The 13,300-nt window shown below is 36.7% G+C and overlaps 1 protein-coding gene across 1 annotated transcript; it reads right to left on the bottom strand.

Annotated features, from left to right (window-relative positions):
• Positions 1-848: 848 nt before the first annotated feature.
• LOC126701503 (probable receptor-like protein kinase At5g61350) lies at positions 849-4,075 on the bottom strand. The gene has a single exon (XM_050399636.1). The coding sequence runs from the start codon at positions 3,897-3,899 to the stop codon at positions 1,269-1,271; it is 2,631 nt and encodes an 876-aa protein (XP_050255593.1). The 5' UTR covers positions 3,900-4,075; the 3' UTR covers positions 849-1,268.
• Positions 4,076-13,300: the final 9,225 nt, after the last annotated feature.

Genomic DNA, 13,300 nt, shown 5'->3' on the forward strand with positions numbered 1-13,300 from the left:
CCTCCAAAAAATCCAAGCCCATGTTGGCTCTACTAAGCAATTTTACAGGCCGAAGAACTTTCCTCTCCTATTTGATTGCAGTTTCTACCACTCATTGCAACTGGACATATTATATTTCAACACCTAGAAGACAACCAAATTCCCTATTTTATTATTTAACACTTCAAAAAGTTATTTTATTTATTTTAACACATAATTTCACAACACACTTAGCATCAATGCTCTTATTTTTCCCATTAGCCAAACACTATTCATTTTTAAATTAATTTCTTTCCCACTTCCTCTCTCTTCCTCTCTGCCACGAAACCCAATAAGTGAAAAAAAAAAAAATTTATGCCTTCCTTGCTACAGTTAATTGCTAGTCTTGAAAATTCACTGTAGCAAGAAGGCAAAAAAAATTGTGTTTGGCTCCACGAATGTTGGGCACTAATTGGAGTTGGAGGTGTTTACCACCACCAATAGTAATGCTCTAAGATGGTGCAAGAAACAGATTTAAGGCTTTAAAAGTTAAAAGTTAAAACTGCTAATTCGCGAATCTAGAGATACAAGAAATTAATATATACTAGACACTAGAATTCAGCTCATGCCTCTTAAGTCTTAAGATCTCTCTCTCCCTTCATCTGTAAAAAAAAGCATGCAATTTCCAAGAGCAACATATAAGCACAAGTACAATCTTATGAATTCTACAAATTTATGAATTTTTCGGGGTCTGATTGAACCACTTCATAGATTGTGGAATTAAAAACATATGATTCAATAGTATAATTGATGAGAATCTAACACGTTTTTGGCAACCTAGACATGGTTCAAAAAAGTCATCAATAAAATATGAAAAGTAGCATCTGAAGTTCTAAACCTGTGGTGGCAACCAAATACATAATACAAATATTTACTGACACCAACTTAGCTTTGGAGTTTTTTGGCAACAATTCATTACATCCACTTAGACACAGCTGGGAGCAAGGGAACTATAGAGTTCATCTCTGAGCTTGCATTATAGGAAAATGGGGTAGACAGAAGAGAGATATTTGCTAGCTTTCAGAACAGCACAATATATACTAGCAAGTAGCTACCAAATGCATAATAGAAATATTGACTAATCCTTTTGCTCCAACTTAACTTGTGAGTTTTGGCAGTTATCCATCTACTCAAATAGCTAGGATCAGGGGAACCTATAGAAGTGGACTCAAACCTTTGAATATATGCAAGTCCTCGTTGAAGTTCTCAATCTGATACTTACCTTCATCTCTTCTTATTGCAACCAGATTTTACCTTCCCTGGAAATTCTTAATCTGAGAAAATAAAGGAGAACCAGGTGATAGTTCTAAATTATCATAAACAACAACAACAACTTGCTCTTCACTAGGACCAGAAGAATTGCTGCTTGGTTTTTCGGAAGCAAGGATCATTTCACTACTATCTTCTGGAGGAGCAATCTGTGAGGATGCCTCCTGAAGCTGCAGGGCATATTCTAAGTGCCACAGCACATCTCCCATTCCAGGCCTATCAACACCATGTTCTGCCAGGCATTTCTCTGCTCCTTCCACATACTTCTTCAATGATCCAGGGTCTATGCTGCTTGCAATATGAGGGTCAATTATCTTCTCAAGTGTGCCCTTCCGATGACACTGCATTGCCCATTCAGCCAAACTGACCTGTTCCCTTGGCAGTGATGGGGTTATGACAGCCCTTGCACATAATACCTCGAAAAGGACTACGCCAAATGAGTACACATCAGATTTCTCGGTAAGCTGTTGCCTCCTGAAGTACTCAGGATCAAGGTACCCGAAGCTACCCTTCACGGCTGTGCTTACATGCGTTTGATCCAATGTTGGTGCAGCTTTGGACAAGCCAAAATCAGAAACTTTTGCCACAAAATTCTCATCAAGAAGAATATTTGTTGTCTTTACATCACGGTGTATTATACCTAGTGCTGCACCAGTGTGAAGATAATGCAATCCACGGGCAGCACCTATGCAAATTTCAAGCCGTTGTTTCCATGACAAAGAAGGGAGGTTTGTACCATATAGGTGGTCACGAAGCGGTCCATTAGCCATGTACTCATATACGAGGATCATCTCTGATTGCTCATCGCAAAACCCAATTAGCGAAACAAGGTGGCGATGCCTGAGCTTGGAGAGCATCTCTATTTCTGTCTTGAATTCAGTAATGCCTTGCTCAGAACCTGAGGTTCCTCGTTTAATGGCAATCTTAGTTCCATCCTCCAACTCTCCAAGATACACTTTTCCAAACCCTCCAACACCAATCACCGTCTTTTCATCAAAATTTTGTGTAGCATTCTGTAGTTCATAAATAGTGAAGAGCCTGCCATAACCCTGGGTTGAGAAGTAAGTAGAGTAACCATTCTTGCTCTTGCGAGAACCATATTGGCTAGACCTACGAGAGCTGCTTTTGCTAGACAAGAAACTAGAGTTACTGCGATGGAGTGGGAGGAGCCACGATGAGAAGCTGTTTCGCTTCTCCCAACCTTCGGGTCTCTTCTGCCACCGGACAAAAACCATGGCCAGCAACAACATTGCTGCCACCGCCAATGCAAGGCCAACGGCAGCTACAATCTTCAATTTCTTTGTTGTTGAATTTGGTCCCTTGTATGATCCATCAACAGTAAACAATCCTTCAAAGCTATTCGCCTCATTGTTCATCTTCATGATCTCCAATCCATTAAGAATTGCATCCAGACTGGCTGACTGAGATTGATACGGGCCAATCTGAACCAAAATGGAATCATTTGTGATGGCATCCCCATTGAGCACGAAGTCTTTGTAATAAGCAGTGTCAAGAGCATTGGTGAGGGACGAGAGATCAAGAGCTGACACTCCCACCATAGTATTGATATATACATTGAAGTATAAACTGTTGAGGACCTTGCTCACAATATCACAGAAGTGCAACCTGATCAAATAGGAGTAACCTGGATCCACATTCAGTTTCCATGTGAGGTTTACATTCGGTTGCATTGTAAGTGGATCTTCTATATGCACTGCCGATGCATAAACTGAACTCGGAGCAATATATGGAGTAGCCCCACTCTCCGGGTATTTGATGATTTTGCCAGACACAGATGCATTTTTAGACCCTTGTAGGAACTTGTTATACTTGCCATCAGGCTCCCATGTCCTTGACAATGTATCATTTTCAGATGTTATGGTTGGCCCTCCAACATTTAACCGGTAACATACTTGGAAAGCAGAGTTAGACAGCCCATTAAAATCTCCAAGTGGAGAAACTGAGGTTGCTATATTGGTGATTAGCGAGTCAGGAGCTGAGACAACCTCTATAGCATTGATGAATGCAAAAGAACCCTTCTTGGGCTTAAATTGAAGGGATAATCTTCCAGAAACACTGATCAAGTATTCTTTGAACACCAATGAAGTATTGTCCTGGATTTGGATCTGGTGTAAGAGAACAATTTTACCAGAGAAGACAGAGAAAACAGCTTCTGTTAGATTGTATGAGGGGTGATCAATTGGGTATAAGTAAAGGCGAACCCAATGCCACCCTGGTTCGGCAACAAAGAATGTATATGTGGAATCTTGAAGAAAGATCCTTGCAGTGCGAAATAAAGGTAAAGACGAAGGAGATATGGAGGAAGAGACATTGATAGAAATGGAATCAACAGAAGCCTGTACATCTTCTTCGGTTTGTAAGAGAGAAGTAGCATCATGATCAGACTTAAAAGTCCGGCCATCCTTAAGCCGGGTTTCTTGGGTCGACCCACAATCAATGAGATAATTATCAGAAGGTGTGAATGTTGAAGATGCATTGCTTTTGGCTGAAGCAAATTTTGTGAGGTTGAATAGGAAGAAGGAGGAGAGGAAGATAATAGAAAATGAGAAGTAGGGTTGAGACCATGAAGCCCTACATTTGTTTCCTCTCATTATAATGGTGGTGGTGGCTTTGGCGGTGGTGGAAGAATAGGCCTAATGGGGATGCGCCAAAAGCAAAAAAATCAAAATGTTCAAGAAAGGACAGGGTTAACAAAGTTTGGTTTGGTGGTGTTGTTGTGGGAAAAACCGTACGTAGATTTCGGAGGAATTTGTATGTATAGAAATGAGCGTAGCTGTTGGGGAGAAAGAGCAGGAACAAGAAAAAGGCATGAGTTTGTTGGAATGGAAGCAAGTAAGAGAAAAAAACGTGCAGAGTTGTAATGTTTTGGAGATTTTGATGATGAACATGAAAGACTTGGTAAAAAGAAATGGAAGAAGTTGGAAGGGATAGCGAGCTATGCGTTGGACCCTTGAAGCCATTAGGGTGATTCTTCTTATTTATAACTACCAACAACCTTATATGCCAGATCAAACCAAAAAAAAAAAAAAAACAACCTTATATGCCCAAACAGCGTGCCACCCAATACCTTAAAATTTTATTTTTGGTTCTCCTATCTATATATATATATACCATAAAGGGGGAAGGGGACACGCTGCTGAAGAGAAGGAGACGGAAGCACAGTAATATTGTAAATGGAAATAATGTAAAGAACTTGAAAGTAAATAGCTTGAAAATAAATAACTTGAATGTAAGAACAATAATAAGGCGGTAGAACCAGCCAAACAGTATATATCAAAATAATTCAAAGTAAATAAGAACAATAGTTCAAAATAAATGAAAGCAATTTAAAACCATCCGGTATGGCGGTAATCCGTCCAAGGTGGTGGTAGCAACAAGTAAAGTAATGAACATAGAACTGAAAATACTTGTTATTGAAAGTAGGATAAACACTTACAGTAGTAGTAGTGAATACAAGATTTCAACAGTTACAAAGCTTGAACTAGTCCTAGTTACAAGGTTTGTAGGATTACAAGACTTGTAGTGAACAAGGATTAACAAGGTAGTAGTAAAACAATAGTAGTAGTGGAAGCAAATGGGTTCTCTCTCTAAGAAGGCTAGTTCTAAGGGAAGAGAAATCAGAACTAAAACTTTGCTTCTAACTTTGCTTGAGAAGCCCCCAAACATAAGGGACAACCCCCCTTAAATAGGCAAAATTCGGAGTGAACAGTGTCATGAATAGTAACGGATGAACAGTAACAGTGAATAGTGACGATGAATAGTGACAGGTGAATAGTGACTGAATAGTAAAAATTGGAATTTCTCCTCTTTTTGACCCAATCTTCTAAGGAAACTTGTAGGATTTTGAGAATCCTCCGTAGTGCCCTATAAGTGTAGGAACAAGGCCTCATTATTGGTGTCCTTTAGAGACAAAAGAAGCCAATAAGAAAGAAGCCAACAAAAGGAACTAATAGGCATGCATTTTGTTGTCTTCACGTGAACATTAATCTCCGGAATCCTTCGTAAGCATCAAAGTGGAAAATCAACTTTTAGCAGTAGTAAATATTGGAGCATTGGCCATTGTGCAGGCTAGACAAATAAGAGAATCAAAATCTTCCGCAAAATCCGGAGTATTGTGAGCCAGTGAGCCAGTACCGGATTTTCCGCAACATATTTGTGAAGGACAGTATTTTATCTTGGCTGTTATGCAAGCCAGACAAATAAAGTAACACCAGTCTCGAAATAGTAGTGACCTCATCAATCAGTAGAGGGAGCATCGGAGGGATAACCATCAAAAGGATCAAAAGGACCTTGTGGAGAATCACATACATGCTCATGGTAAATAGCATACTTATTACAGAATCCACAATATAAAATTGGCTCAAACTTTGGAGTTTTTCCTGGGATAAGGAGACTGTTTAGATCAGGATGATCTTTTGTTTGTAGGTGAACAAAGGCATCAGCATAGGGTTTGGGACCAAAAACAACAATCCTTCCTGTGCTTCCTATGAAATGATAATTTTTCCATAGATCATGAGCAACTTCACGAATTTGATTATTAAAATAATTTCTCCAGTATTTTGCAAGACCAAAAGGATCTTTAAAGGACAATTGAGAATTTCCCTTAAACCATGGCCCTTGGTGAGTATAGCCATTAATGAGAATGAGATGCTTTGAGGGGTTAACATTCATCCAGTTATCTCTCTCCCATTTTGGTAGAGTGCTCCAGCATCTAATAGTAACAAAAGGTCTTGTGGAAGAGTTTTCAAACCCTTTAATAGCATTCTGAATGATCTGTGGAAGTTGGCTGGCCTGTTTATGACTTGTCAACTTTACAAACCGAACAAAGCCATATTCAAACATTTGGGAAAGCCAGCTAGAATTAGGATCATCATCATCACTATCATCTGAATCTTCATTAGTGAAATACGAACCATCATCAAAATTAATAAGGAGACCAGGAAATGGGTGTTTCTTTTCATGTACTCTGAGACTGCTCCCAAAGTGATCTTCCCATTCAAGCTGAATAAAGACATTATCACCTTCGTCTATTTCATTAGGGTCAGGAATAGTAGCAGTAACAAGTTTTCTGAAATACTTGGACCATAGGTCAAAAGACCTAGACATAGCCTTGCTATCCAGAATACGAGATTGTAAATCTGAAGGCAAGTTGGCAACAGCACATCTTAACATGGATTGGGTCTTAAGACTCAATCTAGCATAATCAGTGCCCATTATAGTCTTTATCCATCGAATGGATTTCCTCTTTGCCAAAGAGTTGACTAAGGTAGGCTTTAAGACGGCTCACAAGAGCCTCATTATTTGAAACAAGGTTATTTTCTCGAACGAAGTCAATATTTGAAGCAAGGTCATTTTCTGGAATAAGGTTACCAAAATGGCTCATATAAATCTCGTTTTGGGCAGTAAGGTTAACAAGGTGGATTTCAAGGGCTCTAAGGGTTTTGTGAAAAACATTACTGTGGTTTTTGGTAAAAGCAAACTGGAGGTTATCAAGAATGAATTTAATAGAATCTGGTAATTCTGAATAGGTTCCATTGTGGAATTGTAGATTTTTTGATAAAACTTCCTGTAAAGCAATTAATATATCACCATTAGAGTATGTCACCTCTGCCGGGACATCTCCTTGAAGGGATGTTGATCCACTGGGTTTTACACCAGAAGATGCGCCTTCATGCATTTTAAAAGGTCGTCCCGCTGGGAACCTTTTGTTTTGAGAATAGTCCTGTGCAGGAGCTTTTCCCTTTTTCCTTTCCATAATAATCCACTTACTAGTGGTATAAATATGAATATTATTATTGTCCCACTTATTAATGGTATTTATCCACGCATCATTAACCGATTCCTGCAAAGAATCATTAATATTGTTAGGATAATGGATAGTTTTTAACATTTTGGTGTTATGAAAATTACCTTTAAAATCATCAGAATTCATTATTAGTTCTTGAACAAGTTCATTCATGGGAGAGTCTTTCTTATAAGACAGATTATCAATATCAATTTCAAACTTTGAAGCAAATTTGAATTTTACTTTCTGTCCAAATGGATCAGTAGTAATTCCATCATGTTCAACAAGAAAGGGATACAAAGCGTTAATAAATGGTAGACCAAGAATCACTTTATCAGTCATATTTTTGACAAGAACAGAAGGAATCTTGAAACAAACATTATCATGGCACACCTGAGCATTAGTCAATTCATACTTAATTTTCATTTGAGAACCATTAGCAGAAACCAATCTTTCAATAGATTTTTCAAAATATTTTGAGGGAATTAATCCTTCTTGAATACAGTTCATATTTGCACCAGAATCAATCATAGCAATAACAGTGAAATGATAATCAGGAGAAACAACAATTTTAACTTTTGTAAACCATTTTGGAGGAAATAATTTATTAACAAAAGCAAGTTGGGGATTAGTGAAAGTATCAGGAGTACCTTTATCAGAAAGAAGAGCCTGTTGACTGGAATCATTTCCATCACTGTGCTCATTTTGTTCGTTACTGGATTTATTAAGATCTTTATCAAGTTTTAGCATTGTCAATTCTTGTTTAAGATTATGGTTATCACTTTTCATGCTTTTGAATTCATGTTTTAATTCATTTATCTCTTGTTTAACAATATGAATTTCATTTTGGAGATTATTAACAGTTAAATCTTTAGATTTCTTTTTATTAAATCTTTCCAAAGTTTCTTCAAAACTTATGGTTGATTTTGGTTTTTTACCAATTTCATCTCTTATTAAGTTTTTCTTAAACCTATCTAAATAATCTTTCTGGAGTTCAGGGTTTTGAATTTGATTTATTAGCTGAATTATCAGTTTTTCATCTTCTTCACTCTTGGTGAGAGCATTAATAACATTGCAACAGGAATCTCTACAACCAATTTTAATATTAGGAGAATCAGAAGAATCATCAGCAGATTGATAGCAAGAATCAGATGAAGAAGAAAAATCATCTTCCAAAGAATCAGACGGAGTGTTTGATTCAAGGATTCTAAATAATTCTTCTTGCACATTATCATCAATGTTTAACATGTTGAACTTGTTTTTTAACCTACCAGGTTTTTCTTTACAATCTTTACTAAAGTGTCCAGGTTTACCACAGTTAAAGCATTTACCTTTACTTGGTTTTTGTTTAACATGTTTTTTAGAAACGTTTTTCTTCTTAGCATAGAAATCATTAGGTTTAATAAAGGTATTTCTGTATTTTTTATGGCTTTTATCATGTTTTTTACTTTTCTGCCTAGAAGGGGCAATAGGAGGCAGACCATATTGTTCACAGAAATTTCCCATTTCATATTTAGCTTTTCTTTTATTCTTTAATTGGTGTTTTAACAATTTTTCATCATTGCACATATTAATACCAAGTTTTTTAATAGTACTGAACATATCACCATAAGTTAAATTATCATAATCAATAGAATCATTTTTACCCATTAATTCTTGTTTTACCTTATGAGCAAAGATAGGAGGCAGACCGTCAATAAACTTTTCTTTCCAATAAGGCTTATGGCAATCTTTCCGGAGCATCACCCTGGAAGTAAAAACATCTTGATACCATCTGTAATCAGACATAGTTGGACAACTCAAATTATTTAGATAATCAGAAACACGGGATGAAATATTGGATGGAGTACCAACAAAATGTTTGAGAATGGTATAGATCAAGGTATTAACACCATCAGGAATACCACGACCAATACTTTCATCAAAAATAGGCAAACCTTCTTCATTCTTTTTAACAGCATGTTTAATAGACTCTTTGGATTCTTCAGTGATGTATGAATCCCACCATCCACGAAGAGTACCAGAAAAACCAGTAAGAAGCAAGTTAACAATTTCAGGTTGATCAAGATCATGGTTGTTTTGATAAGCAATACCAACCATAGACATGTGGCTCATTTTATTAATGATTTCCTGTTCAGACAAACCATCAATATTCCATTCATAGAGCTTATCAGCAGAGACAGAAAACTGTGTTTGAAAAGATCTCTCTTCAAACTGCATATCAGGAGGAGTAGGTTTTGGATACCAATTTTTTGTAAAAGACATGGGTTTGGAGTTCCCAACAAATCTTTTAATTTCTGGGAAATCATTATCAAAGATTCTTTTTGCAGGAACAGAAGGAACAGAAGAAACAGTATCAGAATCTGTATTTTCGTCAGAAATAATTTCTTTTTTGGAAATAGTGAGAGCAGTTGGAGTTCTTGTAGAAGTACTAGTACCCTCAGATTTAATCTTTAGATTAGAAAGCATTTTATCAACAATTTCAAGAGTCTTGGACTGAGAAGTTTTAAACATAACTTTTTCTCTTTGACTGGGTAAATCAATCAAAGGTTTCTCAGTTTTAACAGGAACAGGTTTTTCAGAAACAGAAACAGATTTTTCAACAAATTTTTCTTCAATACGGTCAAGCTGTTGACCAATAATATGCAAAGATTGATTAGTAAAATTGTTTTGTTCAATAAGGCTAACAATAGGAGTTTGATCATCAGCAATTTTGAAAGGAGAGGCCTTTACTTCCTCTTTTGTCACTTCATCTTTTTTTGTAGTTATCAAAATTGAATCAAGAGGAGGATGACTAGACCTAACAATGGTTTTATCAATCTTAACAAAATTTGATTTCTTTATCACATTCAAATGTTGTTTTGAAACCTCATTATTTGGAACATACTGGTTTTCAAGAAAATCAAAAAACAAAATATGTTTTTTCAATTGATTCATCATATCCAACCATTTTCTTTTAACACGGTCTTTATCAGACTGAGCAAAATTATTTTGGAAATATTTTCTCTTGGTTTGGTTTGATGCAAGCATAAACTCATTGTACAAAGAATCCCAATCAATTTCAAAATCATCATTTAAAACAGTCAAAACTCTTAATTGATTTTGGTAAACAGGAGGATTTTCAATAGGAGAATCAAAATCAGATGGAGTAACAGAAACAGTATCTTTCTCATCTTCATTAGCAGTTTTACTAAATGGAGTGGAAGTTTCAGGTTTAGTTGAATAGTAAACAAAGCTAAATTGGGATTTATCACTTGAAATACCTTTTAGCTTTAAATCAGAGGATGTTTCCAAATTCTTTTTCAAAAATTCATTGATCTCGCGATCTCTTTTTGAAATACTTTCAGATCCAGCAAAGGAATGTCTTCCTTCGTTGATCTTCAAAGGTGGATTTTTTTGAAAACTTATTTTAACAGTACCATCAAGAAATTGTTGAATATGGGTGAGATCAAGCTCATCAAAAATGGGTTTAGCAGGAGGGGTTTCTTGTTCTAACAACCAATCCTTAGGAAGTTTGACATCTTGCCATTGGATCATTTTTGGAACTTGGATTTTAGCATCAGGAGTTGAACATTGAATTAACATGGTTTTACTTGAAGGTTCTCTAGGCATTATAGCACAAGGATTCATTTGAGTACCCATTAGTTTGTAATAAATGCGATAGATCAAAGCAAAAGGCTTACTACCCTCTTCCATGTGATATCCAGATGAAGCAATATTCAAAGTTAAAGCTTTAACAATATTAGGATCATCCAAAGCAAGAGTAAGATCAGGATAACAGTTAAAATAAACAGGACCATCATACAAAGAAGCAGTGATCATTCCAAGAATGCTATCTTTAAAAATCTTAAATCTAGCATCTCTTAAACACATGAGAACAGAAGCATTAATACCCTTTCGAGTAAGTGGTTTAATAGCAACTTGAACCATACCAATATGCAAATAACTGAATTTTTTAGCAGCAAGGAAGTCATTAATATTCTTTTTAGTAAACAAACAGCATTTTTCATGAATTCTCGAAATAGAGAAAATTTGTTCAACAGTTCTAGCTTTGTAAGCAGAATGAAAAGCACTTTCAACAAAACTAGTTCTATAAATGGTTTTAGTATCAACTTTAGGAATAGTCCATTTACGAAAATCAGGGATCACCTCATTATCATCAATAGTGTGATCTTCTTCATTTACAATATCAGGAGGACAACTAGTCCTGGAGCTGATAGAGGAGTTGGATCTCCACAACTTATCCATACTATCCTAGGTTCAACACTCAGTTATCATGTTTTTCTCACAACCGTTGCATTTCGTAACACATACCCTAACCAACCTCATACCTCTCATGCCCTACACGCCCTCTCTTGGCTCAAACGGGCCTTACAGCTAGGTCCTAGGAATTCACTTTACGACTAGGGTGGCGCCAACGACGGTAAGAAGGGAACACAACAACGGAATATCAAGCGTTCGGGTAGACACGGACAAGAAGACAAAGAACACAACCACACTACCACCGGCCAGAAAAGAGTGGCTCTGATACCATAAAGGGGGAAGGGGACACGCTGCTGAAGAGAAGGAGACGGAAGCACAGTAATATTGTAAATGGAAATAATGTAAAGAACTTGAAAGTAAATAGCTTGAAAATAAATAACTTGAATGTAAGAACAATAATAAGGCGGTAGAACCAGCCAAGCAGTATATATCAAAATAATTCAAAGTAAATAAGAACAATAGTTCAAAATAAATGAAAGCAATTTAAAACCATCCGGTATGGCGGTAATCCATCCAAGGTGGTGGTAGCAACAAGTAAAGTAATGAACATAGAACTGAAAATACTTGTTATTGAAAGTAGGATAAACACTTACAGTAGTAGTAGTGAATACAAGATTTCAACAGTTACAAAGCTTGAACTAGTCCTAGTTACAAGGTTTGTAGGATTACAAGGCTTGTAGTGAACAAGGATTAACAAGGTAGTAGTAGAACAATAGTAGTAGTGGAAGCAAATGGGTTCTCTCTCTAAGAAGGCTAGTTCTAAGGGAAGAGAAATCAAAACTAAAACTTTGCTTCTAACTTTGCTTGAGAAGCCCTTAAGGGACATCCCCCCTTAAATAGGCAAAGCTTTGAGTAAACAGTACTCATGAACAGTAAAAGTTAACAGTAAAAGATAAATTGCTGAAAGCAATCTTGGTGTGACTAAAAGTCACGGGAAACACGGAGAATCAAATTTTCAGAACATTATCATCAGGAGTGGAGATTAACAGTGAAAGTCCACTAGTAAACAGTATCATCAGGAGTGGAAATTAACAGTGAAAGTCCACTAGTAAACAGTGTAGCATTTGGCCTTTATGCAGGCTAGACAAATAAGCTCAATCTTCTCGAAGATTTGGAGTATCTTCATCATGTCCAAACAGCTCCTGGTCATATGGGAAATAAGGGTTGTGAGCAACAGATTCTTCAGAGGACTCTTTGGATTCTTCCTTATTAGCAACAACTTCTTCTGCCCATTTGAGTAAAGCTAGAAGAGCATCAGGATTCTTTCTCAAATTGTCAATAGAGGAGCTTTTAGTCTGAACATTTTTGCCGGAAGAAGAAGAGGGAGCATCAGCAGGAGCAGGGGTTTGAACAGGGGAATGATCTTTGGTCATGGGCAAAGCAGCAGCAGATGAAGATTCTCTGGAGATAAAGGCAACAACGATAATGATCTTTTGAGTGTGAGAGAATTTTCCCCACCATTTTACATACCAATGCCTGGAGAGAACATCACCATCTTTCTCATATTGCCATTTCAATATCCAAGGTATTTTATATTTTTTAACAAAATGAAGCAAGGCAGGAAATTTGGCTCCATAAGCATCACACCTAAAACATTTCTTGAAACTGTTGAAAGCTTCAAGCAATGGTGCAGGAAATAAATCAACAATAGGACCAAATTGGGCCCACCAGCGGTTGAACCAAAGGGGCAAATCACCAGTGAATTCTTTGTCAAAGTTAACAAACCAGGAATGAGACATGTTTTCATTCTGGTGCAGCATGAATCTTGACCAAGCCATGATATAATCATAATATGAATAGGGAATGGGGGAACTTGGCATTGTTCTGGTAGATGTAAGAGAAGAGCCCCATTGTTCTTCAGAAATAAAATTGGCCAGGTAAACACTGTGGTAAATAATTTTGGAAACATCGTTGTGATCAGAAATGGTGTTAATAATAATAGAT

The sequence above is a fragment of the Quercus robur genome, chromosome 10, assembly GCF_932294415.1.
Source record: "Quercus robur chromosome 10, dhQueRobu3.1, whole genome shotgun sequence".
In the NCBI taxonomy this organism is placed as follows: domain Eukaryota; kingdom Viridiplantae; phylum Streptophyta; class Magnoliopsida; order Fagales; family Fagaceae; genus Quercus; species Quercus robur.

Bases quoted from the DNA above. Each gene is read 5' to 3' on its own strand.
- LOC126701503 (XM_050399636.1), bottom strand. From the start codon at position 3,899: ATGAGAGGAAACAAATGTAGGGCTTCATGGTCTCAACCCTACTTCTCA.